General features: G+C 45.6%; 1 protein-coding gene across 1 annotated transcript in view; it reads right to left on the bottom strand.

The window, feature by feature from the left end:
• Window positions 1–1,849: 1,849 nt before the first annotated feature.
• The window catches only part of tspan9a (tetraspanin 9a), a gene marked incomplete at its 3' end in the record, with an annotated part of 65,389 nt that continues 44,568 nt past the window's right edge, over window positions 1,850–22,670 (bottom strand). Inside the window, 5 exon segments of the mRNA XM_053427995.1 lie at window positions 1,850–1,933; window positions 3,328–3,459; window positions 3,752–3,853; window positions 12,218–12,292; window positions 15,431–15,622. Of these exon segments, the coding sequence (XP_053283970.1) occupies window positions 1,850–1,933; window positions 3,328–3,459; window positions 3,752–3,853; window positions 12,218–12,292; window positions 15,431–15,622 (585 nt within the window).

The following is a 22,670-nucleotide window of genomic DNA, read 5'->3' as shown; positions in this document are numbered from 1 at the left end:
GGTCTCCAGACATAAATAAGAAACATCAGTGTTCTGCATGTGGATACCATGTTCGTGTTTGTGTACTTGTACTTAAGTCTTTGTGTTGACCATTTTGAGAAAATAATTTACTTAGTGAGGACATTTTGGCCGGTCCTCACTGTTCTCAGGGTTAAGATACTTTTAGGGCTAGGGTGATAGTAAGGTTCAGGTTAGGCTTATAATTAAGTTTATATTAGGTTTAGGGGGATATTTAGGGATGGTGAGGGTTCAGATTAGATTAAGTTGAGGGTTAAATCTAGGTTTGAGATAGAATTAAGCTTTATATTAGGCTGAGATTTAGGTTAAGGTTAGGCTAGACTAGGGTTAGAATTAGGATTACAAATAGGTTATCAGTAGGGTTAGAGTTAGAATTGGGTTTGAGAAAAAGACAGTACAAGAAAGTACAAGGTTATATGTGTGTGTTTGTATGTGTGTGTGTGTGTTTGGACTCGTACCTTTATCTGTGATGGTTAAAGTTTAGAACCTGAGAAACGCATATATGCCAATGAGCGTCCTCACAAAAATAAAAGTAGCGGGTTGTGTGTGTGTGTGTGATGTGTGTGTGTGATAAGACAGATAGAATAATAACACATGTGAGCACTAAAGAGGAATGTGTGATCTTGTCATGAATACATATTAATCTAAAGTACACTGATGACTTTCCCCGAGCGTGGCCGTGAACGTTAACAAGCTCCATCTCCAGATTTGAGCACTGGAAGGTGAAGTGTGGTCGCACATGTTAAGATTAAATAGAGAGTCGTGGAGAGTTATTGTTGGAGAGGCAAACCCACGGATAGAGCAGAACTCTTTGGGTGTGTTTAGACTGATCAAAAATATTTCCTCAAGGCAGCGCAGAGCAAAGGAAAGACAGTCGTCCCTCCATGCATCTAAACGTCCATCAGGGCGGGGGTGTAGGAGGCTCTAACTTCTGTTGGGCAAGAGGAAGGGTATTCGGGGGAGGCTGCCACTCCAGGGGCGGCATGTTCTGCACAAGCAACCGTTCCCATACATATATTCCCAGGCCGGCTATTTCAAAATCTGGACCGCCGGGCCCTTGTTGACCATTGCTGCCCACCCACCGAGGTTACCGCATAAAAGGAATGTCTGCACAAGCTGAACTGGTTTCAACTCGGGGGAGAACTTCTCACAGGTCAGAATCTCAGTTCACAAAAACACTATTAACAATTTGTACATATGCACGCGCAGTAGGAGCCCGTGTTGAAAGACGTCGTCCATGGATTTCGAGCAAATAAACCCTAACCCTGCAAAAACAGGGCAGAGGAAAAGGTTTGTGCAAACCTAAGGAAAATAATAAAATAGAAGACTGAGGAAGAAAAACCAGTGTAAAGAATGTGAGAGAGAGACACTGACTAACACAGGGAGTTTGGGACCAAAAGAGAACCGGCCCAACCAGAGGAATATCTATCACCGGTCTTAACGGAGCCTCTAATCTGTGACTCCATCCCACCTTTACATTCACTATATCAGCTCTCGATCTGCTAATGGCTCCTTATACACGACTGCAGCCTGCTTGGAACAAATCCGGGTGGCTTTGATTCTCCCAGACAGGATCAGGGTTCAGAAGACAGCGACTTAAATATTTAAAGATGTGTAGGTTCCCTGAAAGCCCACCGGAGCACAGGCCTCATAAGTTTCTCAGCAGACGACAAAGTCACAGAGGCCATTTGATGCACTTTTTTTTTTTAAATGTCTTATTTTTCTGCCAGACACACAGACACAAAACAATAAATGATTGAAGGGAACACAAATGGGAGAGAGGCTCAGAGAAATGGAGAAAGAAAGAACAATTTATCACCGCGCCTCTCACCTGCAGCACCAAGATGACCATGCCTATAGTTCCCAGCAGGTGCTTGTTTTCATCCAGCCATTCCTCCACTTTCTCGAAACAGCCCTGAAATGAAAGAAAGCAAAAATAAAAATAAGCTTGTACTCTGATTCTGCTGCTGCTGCTATGAAAAGATGCATTTTCAGCCCGGTATAGAAGAATCGTGCCACACAGCTGCTCCGAGCCCGGCCGGTCACCTGGAAAAACCCAACCGTCCACTTCACGCTCTCCCAGGACACGTGAGCTTTACGCTCGGATGAATGAACGACCAGGTGAGGTATTAAACCGAGTGAATTACCCACGAGCGAGGACTTTTATATGCAGGCTTAAGGGCCATATGGACGCGAGTGCACTCTATCTCAAATGTATTCCCACCTACAGCGGGTTCGTGGGGAGGTCACCCACTGGCAGGATGAGGGGTGATGGACCTAATGGTGGTTTCAGCTGCCGAGTGGCGCCTGGTCTTTGGTGTGGCTGCTTGTACGTCTTAACTCTGCTGTACAGTGTGTGGCCGTCTCCTCTGGGCAGGATTACAAACACACACACACACACACACACACAGACCCACACACTCTTTTAGTGCTGCCTTTCTCCCAGTGGGCCAGCTCCATGTCGGCCTATTCTCATTTTGGCAATTATATTACAGCTTTAAATCCTCTACTTTGGACCTGGTGACAAAGCGCACGCCAGACCAACAGCAGATTAGACTTGTAATTTGGGGAGATTGGTGAGTATTGTACTGAAAGGTTTAAAAAAAAAAAAAAAGATCTGTTGTTTAATGCATAATGGAAAAAAGATCCATCGTGATCAGAATGCAGCAGGAAGAGGAAAACTGTGAAAGCTGCTCTCACCACCCACCGAGGCTGAAAGCTGTTACCCACCAGATGGACCCTCGATTAAACATGTACACGAGTTATGATTTTGGATTTCCCCCGAGATTCCTGCACTGATGTCCGTCGCGTTGGCGTAGAGAACTTTAAAAAAACCTTGTACACTCAAACACGACTTTAAACATGACATAAAACAAAGAGGAGCATATGGATTTGGATAATGATCTCAATAGCGTCATAATGTGACCCCGGCTACACTGAGGGAGAAACCCACAATTCCCACATGGGAGCAAGACGTAAAATGTCTACAAGCGAGGCAGCCTGGTCGTTTGTGGTCAGTTTTACTCTCTGTGCTGGTGGTCCTTTCATTTCTCTCTGTAGAGATGTTCTTTAAGCGAGCATGTCGTCATCACAGGGAGTTCGTGGCTGCAGTCGTCCTGTGTCTTCACCCGGGATCATTTAGCATCTCTCTGTCTCTCTCTCTCTCTCTCTCTCTCTCTCTCTGTTGGACATTCTGTCTCTTTTGTCCTCATTTAATTATCTCTCCAAAAAACAGAAACACTTCAAACGGGAGCTTTTTGGTCCCGTTCACCCGGCGTGGCCTTCACCTCCCAGTCGACGTGCACTCACCCTGTTCCAGAACATGTTGGTGGAGTTCTGTCCACAGTTCTGGTAATGCTCCTGACAGCAGCGGTCAGGAACCACCTTGTCCTGCAGGGCCTCGTGCCAGTCGGTGTACGCTATCACACCGCAGCACTTCCACTGTACCGGGAGGAAAACAGACACAAGTTTAGTTCATGCTTTAATGTCACGATGATTATAATCAATCAGTTGCTTTATAGGGCTCCAATAATGCAAGAAAAATGCTCTTCAACGGCCGGTTTTGACTTTTAATGTTGCATTAATGCCACCGGTACGAGCCAGGAAACACATTAGCAGGAATATTTCAGTAAATCTTTGCATTAATGCATGAACCCCGGAGTTGTTATATCACACTCATGCTAATGGGCCTCATATATGTGTCACATTTGGTGTAATGCACAGCGGGAGGTACCTCTGCCTGGATGATATTCCAGGCGTTCCTCAGGCCTATGTTGTTGTCTGAGTTGTAGAGAGCCAGGCCGTCCTTCAGGTCCTGCTTCGCGTTCTCACTCACCTGACGAGGAGAAAGACAACAGCAGCCATCGGTTAGAGACCTCGGGTTAGAGTCTTCATATCTGAGACGGCAGCTGAAGCTTACAGGGCGCATTAACACTACTTTGATTTTCCGAAAGTGCCGCTGTCTTCTCACACAGATTTGTAGATGACGGTGTCGGTTGCACGAGGGGGGGGGGAAGAGGTGCTGCTCAGTATTCTTAGAGGGTTGTTTGTTTGATTCCTGTTTCTGTGCAGCGCCTCATCCAGATGGAAAGATAAGAGATCAGCTCGGAGGAGGAGGACGACCGGAGGATACGCCAACGCCGCTAGGACGCCGGCAGCTACGCGAGGTTACGAGTTAAAAATACACAACCTCTGCTACACTGACTCAGGACTTTTGTGTGATGAATGCAGATCAGACACGTGTCGTGTGTCATGTCACTTTGCCACACACACACACACACACACAGACACACACACACTAACACACACAGGCAGAGCTACAACATGCCCTTCAGCAGAGCTAACAAATCACTCTCCTCCTCACTGAACCCCAACAATGTGCTCAGCGCCGGCCCCGTCTGATGGAGATTAATATCTCTTTGGATGCGATGAGATTCTGAATCAGGAGCTTCAGTTCTGCTGCTGTCGCCTGCGGGGATTTGCAAACTGCCAGCGTTGATTGAGGGACGCGTTAGATGCCGGCTAATTATGGCTGGAGAAAAAAATGACACGAACCGACAGAACCGTGCCTGCGCGGCATCACAGTCGATATCACACACAACAAATAGAGCACAAATGTTTTTAGAGTTTGAGCTTAAGGGCTCAGACGGTGCACTGGAATAAGACATAAAAAAAAAGAATCTGCACGCACACACAAGATAAGAGAAGCAGCATCATGTCTGTCACTGTCTGACACAACAAGGTGCTTCAGCTCCTCTGTGCTTTCTTTCCTCAGGGGGGACGAGAGCACAGCGAGGTTTTCTAGAAGCTGCACAGTGAATCCCTCAGTTTATAAAACAACAGAGAACTCCTGGTCAATACCACTCGACTGAGTGAATTGAACATTTACTCATTACTGGTTTACTTGAGTAATTACTTGTGTACTCTGCACTGTATATGAGAGACAGAGCTTCCTTTGACGGTACAGAAAATTAAATTAAGCTTTTAATTAAATGCTTCAGCAATTTATCGTTGTGGGGAGGGAGGGGAGGGGGGGGAGCGTTTTCTGCACTGCAAGGCACAGGAAAAACTATTTGCAGAATCACACATAAAAGTCAAACTGATCTTTTTTCTTTTACACAGTAATTCATGTTTCCTTGGAAATAAAGTGCTTTATTAATCATGCAGCGCCCATTTGAAACATCCTCTAGAACCTTTTGAAAATAAGATTAGTGTAGTTTCTTCTTCTCTCCCGCTATGTTGCTGTGCTGATGCAGAGGAGCGACTCGGTGCACCGCCATCTCTGTCCTTGTGCAGGGAAATGAGATGTAGAGCAGCAGCATCATCAATCTCTGCCTCGTACTTTGTTTTTTTATCTCTCTCTCCGTCTTTATGTGGAGCTGCTCGCTCATTACTGACTCCTCCAGCGCTGGAGGAGTCGGTAATGACTCCTGCACAGTCGCTGGGGAGCAGCCGCCCTCCCACCACCACCAACACCACGACTGCGATAAAAATCCTCCTCTGACTCGCCAATAAGTCTCCGCCCGTCGTCCGCTTCATGTGTGGAAGTCTTTGTAACGGCCTGAAATGAAACTTAATGATCCGGATTTACTGCTAACGAGAGGCAGACAAATGACTTCAGAACAAACAGGGATTTGATCTCACAGCACTCTGACCCATTTCTCTGTGCCTGCAAAGAAGCAGCAGATACAAACACAATCCTTTGTTGCGTTAGCCTATTTTCTCACTGATGTGGAAAACGAAAGGTCTTGACAGAAAACTCACGATTCTGCTCCTGGAAATTGTTTAACTGACACCAGGCTTTAATAACAGCTAGTTAAATGTTATATGAGACGATTGAAATGATCTGCTGGCTTACCTGCCTGTCACTAATCGACCTGCCTGTCACTAATCGACCTGCCTGTCACTGATCGACCTGCCTGTCACTAATCGACCTGCCTGTCACTAATCGACCTGCCTGTCTGCAAACTGCCCGTGAAAAACACGGCTGAAGAAGAGACGACCGTCAGAAGTTAGCGAGCAGGTCACAGAAAGTCGGCTTCTGACAATCATCACGCCTGGGCCCCACTAGGTGCATGTGCAACTACCATGGTTCATACACATGTTGACCAATGGATTTCCAGGACTTTTCAATAACTTTAAACCAAATTTCCATGACCGAATATTTTGTAAAATCTCGGTGTATACGCGAAAAAGTGACACAATTTAGTGTTTTAAACTAACAATTAGAATTCCAAGGCATACAATATACCTTAAATGACACTAACCCAAGTATGCCTGCTTATATTTTGAGCGTATTTCTTTAAAAGCATATGAATTATTTTAAGCGTTAATGAACTAGGGATGGGCATTCGATTAAATTGTCTTAATCGATCTTCGGGAGAATAATCGATTAATTATGACCATCCCTAAAAAGGAACGACATGAAAATATGAATATTACAAATTTCCATGACTTTTCAAAAACTTTTGGGAGATTATTTTTTTCCATGACTTTTCCAAGCCTGGAAAAACACATTTTAAAATTCCATGACTTTCCAGGTTTTCCATGACCGTACGAACCCTGATGCTATACAAGTCCGGCTATGTACTTAACCAAATGCCAGCAAAAGAAATAAAGGGATCAGTCAACGGAAATGCTAAAGTACTCCTACTTTGATACGGCTACAGGAATGGTTTCAAATATTTATGTAAGTCACATATCCGACAGATATAGACTTTGAAACTGTGGTGAAAGATCGTTTTCACTGGCTATTCGCTGGGAACTGTATATTTACATAAGTGTAACTGATAAGGTCGAAATGAAAAGCAAGAAGTTCCGCTGCACAAACATCCACCGTGCGTTCATTTGTGGCCAAGGGGAAGTTTTGTGATCAACCGTTTCTAAGATTACCAACCCGAGCTTTAAGTCGTCTTCTGTCGCCACTGGGCTTCAAATGCAATTCCTCACGTTGACAAAAGCCCTGAGGCACAGCTCATGCCTGCCATTACATAAATAAGCCGGCACTTTCCACTGGGCCGAAGAAGTCTGCACTCAGCAAATACGGGACAGCACATTCATCACAGAAACATCTAAAAAAGGGTTGAGCGCTGCCAGCTGGAGGATCGCGAGTCGCTACACAGTCCCAGAGAAATAAAGAAAAAGGAGAAGAGCAGATAGCGTGATGACAGGGAGGAGGGAGGACTCGGCTTTCTCTCCAGACTCCAAAGCGTTTGTGTTCTCAGTGAGCACGACAGCAGGAAACAGAGGGTGCACGGCTGATTGTCTGATTAACACCTGTCACACTGGAGACACCGTAATTCAACACATCCAGTCAGCGCTGAAATTACCAAATGATAAGGTATCACTGCTATTTTCACCCGTTTTATTCTCGTACAAGACTTTTTTTCAACTTCACCGAAGTTTCTTTCCGAGCATCTTTCTGTGCCGGCAGAGGAAATAAACTGGGGAATGTAGCTGTACTCTCTGTGCTGGGATCAGAGTGACGTGATAGTAATAACAGTAATTCCAGTGCAAGCACTCCTGACGTACGCTGTCACAATCGGGCCCCAGATCTGGAGATGCTGGCTACACTGGGACCTGTCACCGTGCAGACATGAAACCACTCTGCTTACTGGTCCCACGGGCACTTAACCACAGCTGAGCTTCACTTTGGAAAGAAATCTGAAAGATCTTCTTTTTTTGAGTCTGTGTTTTCTTGTGCAATATTTAGCACAAACCCTGATTTTCTTCTTCAGGCAGCAGAGGTCACATCTGTGCCACATAAATGAAGAATTCTCCCACAGGAGCTTGTGCCCTGACTTACACTTTTACCGCAGTAGTTTTGGGAGTTCTCACTCGGCTGTTTGATGAAGAGAGATACTAACTTACCACGGGAAAGCATTGTCTACCACAGTAGGTGGCCTGACGGGCGTATGGATGAGCAATTAGTGCATTGTGTGTGGAGCTTTATTCACTTTTAACCCAACTGCTAGTTATCACTTTGAGCGATTACAATCTTCAAACAATGTCGGGGCTTAATTCCAAACGAGTCCCAGTCTCTGAAGTCCAATTTCATTAAGAGAAAAGAAACACAGACTATGCAGGTGGTTCAGCAAAAGCAAGTAAACACAACCCATCTGTTATATAACACAAATGGAACATACACAAATGTTAAAGATAACTGAAAACAGTCCTTAAGCTTTCTGACACATCTGTGGACATCAAGTGAAGACGTTGACATTTCTCTAACTTTTATAAAAAAGTCCCAACTTCCATCTGTTGTTAGTTTTCTTTCAAATGGTCACTTGGGATCTTTGTAAAGTGAAGTCTTGAGCACCCCCTGGAGGCTGGCTGGAGCACAGGTCATGAATCCCACCTCCTCCATGTAAGTGGATGGGACGTGGACCAAATTCAAATAATACATGTCAAATAAAAATGTTCTCAAAGATGTTTTCTTTGTCATTTCAGGTAGCTCTTACCACGCTGAAGAATATTCAATATGCAGTGTTCATTTAGTTTTAAATTAAATGATGCTATAAAAAAAGGGGGTGATTGTCCATCTTCATATAAAGTCTATGTTTGGGGTCGATGGAGATAAGCTGTGGACACTGACATGTCAATAATCACCTCTTAAAAGGGGACATATTGTGCTTTTGGTTATTTATTCTCTTTTATATGTTTGGTTAGATGTTGAATGTTCAATGTCCCAGTTTGCTACCGTTCCACAGCTTGTGCTAAAACAAGCAAATGCTCACTGTACGACAAATATGTGTCTGTTCTGAAGATTCTGTTCCCAGGGGGTTTCATTTTAACTTTCCTGACACTCGGTCCACAGGGACCAGGTCGGATCCAGTTCCAGAGAAAGACTACAGGCTACAGGCACAGCACCAGCAGCGACTCCAGTGTCTGGAGGAAAATGATTCTACTGTTGTTGAAGTGGCATCAATCCAGTGGATATCATTTGCATTTTTTGGAACTTGAAACAGCAGCACAATTATGATTTTTCCACTGAGCCTCTGAGCGGATGTGGAAGACTGGAAACACGACTTGGAGTTGTGCGTTTTATGTCCTCCTATGATGTTTTAAACAGTTGTACAATCCAGACTGAGACATGATGTAATTCACTGTTTCCTTTGAATGAACTAAAGCAAGTTGTCTTTTCAGTGTTGTCAGATCACAGAGGCTTATCTCCTCTCAGCCGGGAGAGCGTTCCCCTCATCACAAAACAGTCCGGCTGCACAGTCTTCAAAGAAAGAATCTCAGGTCAACACTGATTCGTCCATTTTTTAACATGGCATGTTACATTCGCTCCATTACGCCTCTTTCAGAAGTGCTTTGTTGCCTCATCTTCTCCAACATAATAATCATTGGTTCGCACGCTGTCAGGGCTTTAATCATCTAATCATCTAATCCTTTGTGTCTCGTGGCCCGGAGGAGGGAAGCCGACACTGTTCTGCTGTCGCCCTCGTTGCACAGCTCTGGACAGCCCTGTTTGCTATCCGCCCTGAAAGAGCAATAAATGATGTGGAGAGGAACAGCACCGGAGCCAGAGGTCCCCAAAAGCACATCATTAAACAGGACACTTAATTCCCTGCGTCGCTCCACACCAGCCGGCGCCGGGGAGCCTGGGGGCCCGGGCACTTCCACAGAGCGATGGAGAGACCCCCCACCGCTGTGCTGTAATTGGTCTTGGTAGATAAAGCATGACTGTGGGGATTAAACCAACAGCAACTACACATACAACACAACATAAATATGATTTCGCCTTACAGACTCACTTTGCTGGTGTGTTACGTGACTGCAGCGGTTTGCAGACAGGAGAATGTTCCTTCTGTCTGAAAACTGCAGGAACGTTTGTGGAACATTCAGGCAAGATGACCATTCTTGAATCTGGAGGACATCCTCGTCTTTTAGTATTTGACATCTCTCTGTCTGTCTCATGTAAGACACTTCATTGTCAGCACTCGCCTGCAATGAGTTTTTCTCTATTTTTTAAAGCGGGCAGGAAAAGTTACACAAACTGACTGGAGCATGTGACTGTGACTCCGTGCAGGTCTGAAAGCAGCTGAAGTGTCATCACGTCTTCAGTTCTTTCCCCTGCTGACACCAGACAGGGACTCTTATCACATTCGACACCTTCTGCTGCGCTCGTTACACTATTTTTATGTCCTCGTTCCTCGTTTAACACCTTCCATCACTAACACGTTTTGTACCCGACCACGATATCTCACCTGCCTATTCTCTCACCTGTATCCACCTGCTATCCCCCCCCCCCCCACACACACACACTCATTGCTCTGGCCCCTCCTCTCCCCTCCAGGCTCGGCTCCCACATTCCCGGGCTAATCAACTTTTCAGAGGCGCTCGGCTCGGCGTGCCGGGGTCGACGGCGGCACAATGAGGTCACGCCGTTAAAGACGAATGGCTGTGATCTGGTTTGTGGGGCGGCCATCTGCTGCAGTCAGCTGCTTGCTAAATGCGGGGGCCGGCTTTTGTTATACCACGGCCTCTACCTGGTATTTAATCAGCACGCGTAACACCGCCAGGAGAGGATACCCACGCATCAGCAGGGTGACGGAAGCCGGGGGAAAATGTGTTCCTAAAATATATTATATGCTTATATTTAATAAGATAATATAACTCCTTCCCTACGTCTCATCCCAGTTGGCAAAGGCCTCACTCATGACTTAAAGATGATCTATTTGAGAGACTAAAGTAATCTGTTTTGCAGGCCTCTGTTGATACACATTTTAAAAGCCGCCAACTGCTGTACGTCTTCCAGACTTGTTAATAAATGCCTTGTGATTAGGAGATCAAATAGGGGAAGGGAATTAGCGATTCCTCTGATCACGGGGCTGTAACAGAGGACGAGCCGAGCCTCACACAGCATACCAGATCTCACTGGAGGGACGCAAGAGGAGAGAGGGAGGAAAGGAAAACAGAAAGTGATATCTGAAAGGCCCTGTGCGATGGACACTGGCTGTCCTTCATCTTATTCTGATGTTTTTTAAAAACATATAATGCTGTCTGTGTAAGAATCTCTTCAATTCATGCCTCAGTCTATAAATACCACCTCTAATTACTGGTAATTTGCTGCAATAGCCTTTTTACTTCCAATGAGATTTGAGAGCCAATAAAGGGGAAAGTATTCGGCGGTGATTTGCATTATCGTGGCTCCATATCCCATTATGGTCTGAGCCAGGATAAACACACAGTGATTTAGTGGGATGAGACAAACACGACATATTGTGGCCATTCACGAGAACTGGGGAGAAAAAGTCAGTCTGCCCAACAAACTAATTTAAAGTTATTTGAAATCCTCACAGTCCGAAAAATCGAAATCCTTTCCATTTTCACAGGTGATGGGAAGGAGTTGCTGGAAAAAGTGAAGATGCTCTCTCTTTAAAATCCACTGGGGGAAGCTGCATTAGATGTCTTTTTTTTATTTTCTTCAAAGTTAAGCCGGAAATATTTCGGCGATAAGACCACAGACATATTTACTCCCGGCTGGCGGTGCCTGCGAGACCTGATCCAAATCTGAGAGTGGATCGGCTGCTAAATGAATTCCTTTATCTGACTAAGTTACTGAGCAATAACCTCAGAACCACGAGGGAGAATTAGCCGCCGTCCCAAAGGCCGGGGCGACATGGCGACTCTGAATGTATAAATAGACGGATCTATCAGCGCCGTGTCCTTGAGAACAGACAGAAGACTTCATTACTTGTCCCGGCCAAGACATTTGTCATCTTCAGGATGAAACATTTGCGATGGGACTTGATTGAGTGCGGAGAAGAACTTGCCAGTCAGTAATCCCCAGATCTCCATACATCGTCATCTGTTGCAGCCCTAGACATGCACCTGACTGGGGGTCATGGGAACTGAGCTTGGGACCAATTACTGGCAGCCAACTGGTGGAGATGGGGCTGCTTTTGGGGGCCTAACCTTTGACTCCAGGGTGAAGGGTAGAATTCAAAATCAACCCCCCACTGGAGAGGTAGCTAAATATAGAAAGACTCAAGTCTGACCCCCCTGGAACATATGTTTATCGAGCTAACACCTTTTTATTGCTTTGTGCAGTTGTGCGAGCGTGTGTGTGACAAGCTTTAACTTTCCGAGGCTGAGAGCACTTATTGCCTCTCGGTCTTGACGCTGTGTGCACACACTCACAGGGCTTCGACAATCAGACATGACGTGAAAGAAAAAAGGAAAATGAACTTACCTTATCTGAGTACACAAAGAACAGGATGAGCAATATCAGCTCTGCCAGGAGAATTATCAGCAGGACAATGAAGAACTGTCAGAGAGAGAGGGGGAGAGAGAGAGGGAGGCTTGTTTTAACAGTGGGCCTGGCAGTGGAGTTAATCCAGCATGTCAGGCCGATTAGAACATGTTGAATATAAATCTGAGCGACTGGGTCTTTGTTGCAGTGGTTTGTGTCCCTGGGTGCTACAGGGTGTCAGCAACAATCATTACACGAGTGTAGATTACTTACATGTCACATTTACTGCAATGCATTATGTGAACGTGTGTGATACATTCTTTCTACAGCTGCCTGCAGAAACTACAACATTCTGGGAAACGCACTTATTTGCCCTCGTGAGAGATGAGAGTTTAACCTCTAAATGCTTGACAGGTACGTTTTAAAGCGCCAGAGACATGCTAGCGGTTTCCTCCTGTTTCTAGTCTTTATGCTAAGCTAGGCTAGGCATATTTGCTTTGTAGATCAAAGATTGTAAGATGTCTAAACTTCTTCAACCTATCCAGGAAGGAAGCCAAACTATACAGACGGCGATATCTAATGTTTTAATTATGTATAATGTGTGTGTAAGAATACATTTGAAATGAAAGAAACCATCTTTGCATGCTTAAAAAAAAAAGATGATGTGCCCTTTGACCTTTTATAGTTGTGGAGGGAGGACAGGGTTATGAGCTATAGCGCCACTAGGGGGCTATTGAGGAGATTTGGCTTCATCCATCTTTATATACAGTATATAGAGCTATATCCGAAATCACCCACTCATTCACTTGCCCCAACTATGCCAGGTTTTCTCCAAAGCGGTGAACCCACTATATAGTGGACTATACAAGTGATTTGTAAGTGATTTCGGACACAGTGTTGGACAGGAGGCAACCTCCTTCTAGTCTTTATGCTAAGCTAAGCTAATCAGATGCCAACTGTAGCTTTCTATTTACTGTAAAGGAAGGTCTGTACGGTAAACATCGATCTCAAATATCGATCCCACTCTCAGCAGCAAGAAAAGAAAGTGTACTTCCTAAAATGTTGAGTTATTCCCTGAAGGTTTTGTACGTTTGGCAGCAGAAAACACATCAACCCCCGATTTCCCAATAATAAAATTCAGTAGCAGACACTTTAAAAGTTTTCAGGAAAGAAAGGGAGGGAGAGAGAGAGAGAGAGAGAGAGATAGAGGGAGAGTAAATAGGAGGTGGATGTGACAGAGGGAGTAAAACAAGAAATGCTGGAGTGTTGGTGAACGTGTGAGACGGGGGGGAAGAGGGTTTAATACTCCCTCAGATTAATTTCCAACACAGCCATGCATCTCATCAGCTATTCTCCTCTCCCTGCTCGACCCCCCCCCCCCCCCCCTTTCCGCACAATATTTACCCAGCTCCTCTGCACAGCGTGGGAGGAGGCGCGCAAACCTAGATTTGAGAGGAACCCCATTAAATTCCAAACTCATTTGGCGGGGAGGGAGTCTGCGTTCTCTTAGTGTGTCAGGGCCCAGATGAAATAGTTACTACAGTTTGTTGTTGGGTGAGGAGCCGGGTTGCCAGTTCAGTGTATTACTGGTTTGCCTTCACAGTCAGTTTGTCACATGCTCCTGGTGCTAAAGAGAAAACGCCGCAGCGTCTGTTCTTCTCGATTGGCGGCGCTTCACTGGCTCCACATGTTTCGCATTGTGGGCGTACGTGTTCTCTTCACACCTCTAAGGTTTACTTTTCACTCGGATACTTTTGTGGATTCTCTCCGCACTTAAAAGAAAAAATAAATTGTCATCCGGTAAAAACAACTTTTGGCAGCGGATAGAGACGGAGAACTCTCCGCAGCGGAAGTCTATAGGTGTCGAATGTCTCTGACTCAGAGGGAGCTGTCCACAGAGCAACTTCAGAGATAATGTGTCAAGGTAAACGCTCAGATCTGCTCGCTCCGGGAGATCTTAACCCACTCTGATCTTTCCACGTCCTGCACACAGCCCCCCCCCCCCCCCCCCGCCCCCCCTTACCCAACACACACGGGAGGGTTCTGACGGACAGATTAAGGCAAAAACGAGGAGCAGACTCCACAGCACTTATCAGAAAGACCATGTCCAAACGTGAAATGAGACCACACAAGGATGCGGGAAGAGACTTAATGAGAAACATCACAACTTCAAGATTTCCCATTAAGTCTCTATCTCTTTTATTATGTATTCTAGTCGACTTCCTCAGCCCCCCCCCCATCCTCCTCCTCTTCCTCCTCTTCCTCTCTCTGCTTCACAGCAGTCAGGCAGGTGAAAGAAGCCGCCGCCGAACACTGAGTATTTGCTGGAGCTTTTGACTGATGCAAGAGCTTCAAGGGATTGAGCTGTTTGTGATGTTAAGTACCCAGAGCCCCAACTCCACATCTCATTTAAAGTTGCTGTACATGAAAGATGTTTTGCTTTTCTTTTTTTTCTCTCGTCTTCATTTTTTTTTCCTGCAGTGGATTCACTCAAAAAAAACTCATTCCGCTGTGTGAACTTCTGTAATTAACTTGTGCTCAAGATAAGACACTTGTGAAACTTTGGGCAAACAGTGCAATGTGGAGACAGAGAGGCCTTTGTAGTGAATTATGGAGCAGTCTCCATTATTGAGCGAGGAAACATGGAGTGTCTTTAGTGTGCTGTGTACATACAGTAATTAAACCACAGTGACACTAAAGGCCTCCTGACTGACAGCTCTGTCACTGGGCTGTGACTGAAGCCATGGAAATGATATGAACGCCTTAGTGTCGACTCGCAGAGAGACAGAGAGAGAGAGACAGAGAGAGAGAGAGAGAGAGAGAGAGAGGGAGAATCTCACCGCTCAGCTTTAGCTTTAATTTTCCTCTGACAGCCCCTGAGGTTTGATATAATGTAGAGTGAAATCCTTCAGTCAGTCGTCTGCCTCCATCGTGGTTCCGGCAGGGAAGACGAGGACAAACACACCGCTGTGTCATCCACTGGCCTGTGACCGGCGTGTGGAGGTGTATAGATATATATTTATGTATATATGTGAGGAGCTGTCACCACCAGGCAGCTCTGTCAATATTTGCATGAGTGAAGTCTGGGCATGTGAGAAAAAAGAAACATCCAAAAGGAGGAGAGAAGTTTGAGAGAGGAGTGTGCACTGACAGTTGTGTGTGTCTGTGTGTGTCTTATTCAGAATGCGTAGGTATATGCAGATCCTAACTCACGCTCAGCAGCAGGCACTTGTTCTCCTTGATGGCGCCCAGGCAGCCGAGGAAGCCCGTCACCATGACGATGGCTCCGATGGCGATGACCATGTTGGCGGCGGACAGCGCCGGGAAGGACGGAGAGAAGGTGGCGAAGCTGCCCTGAGACACGGAGAGCCAGATGCCCACGCCCAGCAGCCCACAGCCGCACAGCTGCAAGGGGGAAGAAAAACAGACAGACCAGGTGAGAAAACACACACACAGAGGACAGGTGGCCATCTTTTTAGTTTTAAACTTATTTTTATTTCCTTTTATCAAATGCAGTCATACAGTACATCACATCATTTTAAAAATGAAATTAGATGCCACGGGTACAAGTCTAAGCCTAGTGGGGTTAACCATAGATATATATATAAAGGCTAGATGACTCGTCCGCTTTGCCGGCCAACGGAGTAGAAAGAACGCACATGGCGGCCATCTTGCCACAGGCGGCTCCCATAACATTGTGTTGGTACATGTACATTTTAAATAAAATAAAATAATTCTTGATGTATATTTGTAAAGGGAAATCTTGTACCTATTTAGAACATAATAATTTTTTTGAAATAACATAATTATTAATAAGTATGCAGTGTCATAACTACATCTCTGACGTTTATAAAAAACCAAATCGTTTAAAAATCTGTTGAAAATTGAGCAAGTTATGGTTATTTAAAAATGTACCACTACAACACAATGTTATGGGTGAGCGAGCTGACTGTGGCAAGATGGCCGCCATGTGTGGACGTTCGACTTAGTTGGCCGAGACATCTAGCCTTTATATAAATATCTATGGGGTTAACTGTCCATGGATGTCTTGGGCCCAAGCCATCAGGATCCAGGCATATCAGAATTGAGTTACACATTAACATGGTCCACAAACACAGTACATCACACGTGACATTACATCAAGACAGTATTCTGAAAAAGAAAGAGGATGGCCTGCAAATGTCCACTGCTTAGTCATATCAAATGGAAGTATAGAGCAATGGGGGACCAGTTGTTTATGAATGGTTGCCATCTATTTTAAACATCAGCATCAACGATTAGTGACGGCCGAGATCATTTTCTTCTTCCCCCCCTCCGGCAGAGTGGGCTCGTAATGACAGACCTTTTCCAGAACGTGGCATTAATCCACAGAGTAAGGTTAGCTCCCGAAATAACTCAAATCCCCAAAAGTGCAACAGGTTCAATTTGCTTCTGGCTGCCGGGGGGGGGGGGGGGGGGGGGGGGGAATTAACCACGCAATCATCCATCATCAAACACAGATGAGAAATACAAGCGGGTTCACACCAATTACAACTATGATAAGCCAATAACGGCTCTGGGAGAGATTAGAGCAAAAAATTGGAGTTGGGCCGTGCTGGGTTTCCTCCCCCCCCCCCACCCCACCCCACACACGTTTTGAGCTGATTACGTTAAACCCAGAACAAACAGATGTAATTACTGCCGTCTCCCTCGAATCAAAAGTTTTCAAAACCACCTGCAGTTGACTTGAACTTGGCCTAGAGGGAGCAATTCCCTCACTCCTCCTCCCTGTCGCCACGCCAGGCCCCGTGTGTGTGTGTGTGTGTGTGTGTGTGTGTGTGTGTGTGTGTGTGTGTGTGTGTGTGTGTGTGTGTGTGCAACGGGACTCACTATAATGCAATAAAGTGTTTACGGCTGTGATTGGTGGAGGAGAGTGTCCCCGCTCGCTGATGTGTTGGTCCATCTATCAGAGATAAGAGCCATACCACATGCCCACCGCTTGGTGAAATATAGGCTGGGAGCAAAGTGGTGACATTTTTGGCTGCACCTAATAGAATGAAATACCAACGGCAATCTTGCCATTAAAAAGAAAAAGCTCCCAATGAGGTAAAATATGGGAAGGCTCGGTGGTAAATCATCACGCTGCTGCCCTTTCTTCCTATCTGCTCACACCGCTCTCTTCTTTAATGCTCATCTTCGCGCCGCTGCTCCGGAACAATTGCGTGCCAGTCAGAAATAATGTACTACAAAGCTGCTGTGCAAGCGAGCTAACACACACAGCCAGGCAAACATTCATAAACCATGTACAACAACAGGCATCACCTGGAAGCCAACATGGATAAATCTCAACACAGTAAAAAAAAAAAAATCCACCGAACACACCCATCGCCCATTTTCCCATCATGAAAAGTGTTTCAGCTGAGCAATAACATGAGTGACTATTATATACCTGCGAATGTGCTTAAATCACATTTAAAGTCCACGCGTCACTGAGAAGAAGCTCTCTGTGATGTCAGGTGATGATTTGCAAAGGGAAGTTTCTTGGATTCAAATGTGAGCCTCGTGTGCTGGTGAGAGAGACGCCACAGGTCTAATGAGACCGGTGAGACCTGTGGATGCACAAGCTGAAGTGTCAGATGAGTGTCGTCTCACTCCCATTAACCTGTGACCGTAGAGCGGCGAGGTCAGACCTCGAGTGGGATGAGCTCCGAGGAGGAGAGTGCCTCAGAGCAGCAGCAGAGCAGCAGCACACCCAGGCCCATGAATGATACACGTGCCGTCCTGAGGACTCAGACATGACTGGATGCAATTAAATGTGAGGACACGGAGGGAGAAGAATGAGGAGTGTGTGTAAATGACTCAGGAGAAGACTGAGATGGCAACCAAATGTGACATCAGCCATTGGAAAGCGAATCCACGGCTTTTAGTCCCAGAGTTTGGCTTTTTTGCTGACGCCATCTTGTTTTTCTTAGAAACAACAAACCATTGCTGGACTCATTTTCAACTCGTCAACACATTGCACCTTGTCTTCTGCTGCATGTGATGTATTATTGTGAAAACTTTATTATTAGGCTTATTTTCTCCTAGAAATCGTTGCCCTCTGCTGGTCATTTGAGAGAATACGGGTTTCAGGCACTTCCGCATTGGCTTCACTTTCCAGACCCGGAGTCTACGTCCATTTTTACATATGAGTCTAACAAAGCTTTAGTGATGCTGTCAAGGTCAGAGGTGAAGGGCCGTGAGCAGAACCAGCTTCAGACACTTGTTTAGTAACATTTGGATGAATAGAAGTCATGTCGAGTTTCTCCCAAGAACAAGTCAAACAAGAGAGAGAGAGAGAGAGAGAGAGAGAGAGAGAGCGAGAGAGAGAGATGCAAATAGAGAGAGATGCAGAAAGAGAGAGAGAGAGAGGTGCAGTGGCGCTCTAAACATTTTCAATCATTCACCATCTAAATAATTCAGAAGCGGCCCTTTATGCTTCCCTGATTGAAAACAGGGGGGATGAAAGCGTCAATTGAAAACACTGGTAAAGGTCATGTCCTCATATATAATATTGGGACTCACAGCTGACACTCCTCAGAAAGGCCGGCTTATATAGAGCGTGAGGAAGAGTTGAAGGAAGCACAGGGGAGGACTAGTGAAATTAGGAGGCCTAGATAGATTTATAGTTGGCAAAGGGGACGGGGGGGGGGGGGGGCGTTAGGAGTCCAGGTGGGGGGGGATGCGTTGCCTCCACTTCATTGTGTTTAATGCCCAGTGAAGGCGGCTCCGCCAAGTGTGTCGCTCTACCTTAAATGACCGAGAATCCACCCAGCCCCCACTCAATCTGCCGGAGCGTGGTCTAATCTCTGCCCTGCATTACCACCACCACCACCACTACTACCACTACTACAACAATACCAGTGCAGCGTCACCAGGCCTTTGTGTCTGTGCCACAGGAAATACCTCCGAGGTAAGCTCTGATCTCGTTGCTTTATCTGACCTTGGCGTGTGTTGACTGAGTTTGACCCCCCCCGCCCCCCCCCTGCTGAGCTCCTTATCTGCTTTAGATTGTGAGACGGCCATGTTTTGATATCCCATCTGCGGGGAGGGATCAAGGATTCCCCAAACACTGAGGAGGTTTGTAAACAGGCACGGATAAGGATTACTCTTCAGTCATTGGAGAAAAGAAAAAGGTCTTATATCGATATATAACAGCTGATTTTCATATCTTAAATAAATTGACAATGAAAAAATAAATGTTAATAAGGCTTGATATTTGACTTAATTATAAATAACTAAACAAAAAGACGACAATCAATTGTATAAAAGCTGAATTAGGAAAATTACCTAACAGTTCAATGCACATCGTTTCTGCATTTTTTTATCCTTTAAAGTTTCCATATGGGCAAACATTAATATGTCTGTGGGAGATTGTCAATGGATCCATCAGTCTGCCTCAAATTATTATTAAATTGATCTGAGTGGTGGACGCTGCAGGGTTCTGATTAAGATTTGAGATGCAGGGATGAATTGGCTGTGGACTATATTTTCTCGGGGCATTAAATCTGAAAGTAACAGTTGATGGGATCGTGCTTTGACACACTCGTGGTCTTAATGATGTCAAATCCATCATTCCACCATCGACACCACTTATCCTCTGAGGGTCGTGGGGGGGGGGGGGGGGGGGGGAGTCTGCAGCGTAGAGCAGGGCTGACGGCGACTAACGAAGTAAAACGACCTCAGTGAAGCTCGGATTCGAACTGTGATGACTGCTCTCCACTGTTCCACCGCTCCATAACAACCTCACCACTGTTTAAATAAGACCGTCGGTGGTGGCGTCTCCAGCTCAGGCACCTGACCCAGTGTGAGTCGGCACCAATTATCTGCACGGAAACAAACATCCAGCAGTGACGCTCGGGGCTATTCCTCCACCTTCACTGTCCTCTGGATCCTCGTCTGCGACTCTGCAGGAGGCCGAGCAGAACAACAGCTTGGCAGGCGCACAACCAATTTCAGCGTTAACAACCCTCAGCAGTCCTGATTTTTAAACAAGCATTTCAGATTTATTTGCTTTAAAATACCAACAGGTTGTTGTTGTTGTTGCGTTGTTGCCGTTCAGTCGTAATGCAAATGGCGCTTTCACAGCTATTTGCCACCTCGAAGGTTCCTTTCATTCTTGAGGCTGATAGCGATGATCGCGCAGCCTCAATAATGAACTCTTTATTAATAATGAATAATGAAGTCTTTGCGGTATTGGAATACAAAGCCGACTGCTCCTAACTCTGAATTGAGTTCAGAAAGTTAAGAGCACTTCTGACAGGAGAAGGGGGGGAGGGAGGGGGAGGGGGGAGGGGGAGAGTAATTGTGCTTGATACAGAGATTTTTTTTTTTTTTTTTAAATCAATGAAAAACGAGCGAGAGGGGGCTGAGAGAACATGTGACCTTTTCACACACGCTGGGTAATATTTTGAGAGCGACTTCGTGGAAAAGGAAGAATGGCGTCCGGTGTCTAAATGTCAATCGTGAAAGGAAGAGACAAAAAGAGCTCGACGGAGAGAAAAGTAGAAGTGAGGTGATGAGAGAAGAGAAGAGAAGAAAAGAAAAGAAAAGAGAAGAGAAGAGAAGAGAAGGGGGATAAGAGAAGAGAAAAGAAGAGAAGAGAAGAGAGGAGAAGGGGGAGAAGAGAGGAAACGAAGAGAAGAGAGATGGGAGAGAAGAGAGGAAGAGAGGAGAGGAGGGGATAGGAAAAGAGAGAAGAGAAGAGAAGACAAGACAAGAGAAGAGAAGAGAAGAGAAGAGGAAAGGAAAGGAAAGGAAAGGACATGAAAGGAGAGGAGGGGAGGGGAGGGGAGGGGAGAAGAGAGGAGAGGAGAGGAGAGGAGAGGAGAGGAGAGAACGACATTAACTTTCTGGTGGAGGAGAGTGGACGACATGAGATGTGACTCTACTGGGATGAATGGGAACCCCACTGGGCCCTGTAACAATCTCAGGGTGAAAATAATTGCAGTAATAGTGTGAAGCAACTGTGAATTCTCCCTCCCCGACAGGAAGGAGAGGTGAGGGAGGTTAACCATAGAGGTGTGCGAAGGAGGGATAGAGAGGGTTAGAGCCAGAAAGATTGGACACGCACGTGAGATGTGTGCAAGACCGAGAGAGATTGAACTCGGAGAAGAGGAAGAGGAAGAAGAGAATTGAGGGTGACCCTTCGTCCGAGTGGGTGGCCCCGACTCAGAGAATCATCATTTGCTGCGGTAACTGTCTCAGTGACACCTGACACGGGAGCCAGCTTCAAACTCGCCCCCGAAAAGGAGGAAAAAGTGCGTCTGTGTATGTGTGTGGTACAATGTGTGTGTGTGTGTGTGTGTGTGTGTGTGTGGACGTTGAAGGAGGTCGACCTTTTCACAGTCGGAGGTCACGTCCTGTTGTAAAAAGAACGACAGCCTCGGTCAAATCACTGCTGCACTCGGTGGCTCAGTGCTCCAGATAGAGAGAGTTTGTGAAGTTGCAAAGTTAGTGAGTGTGTGTGTGTGTGTTTGTGTTTGTGTGTGTGTGTGTTTACATGAACTTTCACATGTGAAAAAACGCAGCAGGAAGTTGTCTGGGTCGAACGCGTTCAGGGAAATGTTCATAACAAATCAGGTGAGGGGTGAAGTGGAGCCTGCAGCAGTCAGGACAGGACATATAAGTCCCACTGAGACAGTCACACAGGGACACTGGAAGGAGGGGGGCTGAGAGGACAGCACCCCTACTGGCAGGGGGCTGTAACTGCAAGGCAACAAATGAATAAGATGTACTTTTACCTTATTTTTAAAGTAACGTTTATATACATATCTTTGATTGTAAAGTCGGATATCTGTGGTAGAACTGGTTACAAAGAAGTGAATAAAAAAGTTATAAAAAGTTATCATTGACAACCACTCTCTGAATTTTCTGGGGTTTTCCTGTTGTATTCTCACATGGGCTCATTCGGAAGATGTACGGACTTTGGTGGATGTTTGAAAGCAACAGCGTGTGTGTATGTGTGTGTGTGTGTGTGTGTGTGTGTGTGTGTGTGTGTGTGTGTGTGTGTGTGTGAGTGTGTGTGTGAGTGTGACGTGCGCATTGAGAGAATGTGTTGGAGCCTCCTCAGTTTACTCAGGGCTTCGCAGAGTAAATGATTGGTCAACAACGCGCCATCTTTTACAAATAATAATCTTTCATGCACATCTGTTTTTGTTTAGGTATTTAGAAGCAGCAGAACCAACCACAATACTGTAGAAGATGGCAGCTTGAGGTTGGAGTTACATTATCATTATACAATCGCCTCTGCCCTTTACTGCAGCTCCATATTTCTTCTTATTGCCCCCCCTCAACCCAAAATAAGATATTCTTTTTTTCTTGCAGCACACAAACATTCTTCTGCCTTAGCCAGCATTGATTTTTCACTGAAAATGAAGACAGAGGATATTCACCTCGGTTGAAAGACGATTTTTCACTCCTCGCCATGTGATCC

This window comes from Pleuronectes platessa, chromosome 7, assembly GCF_947347685.1.
Source record: "Pleuronectes platessa chromosome 7, fPlePla1.1, whole genome shotgun sequence".
Taxonomy (NCBI): Eukaryota; Metazoa; Chordata; class Actinopteri; order Pleuronectiformes; family Pleuronectidae; genus Pleuronectes; species Pleuronectes platessa.
Note: the sequence above shows the minus strand (reverse complement) of the source record. Positions and strands in the feature narration are given on the sequence as shown.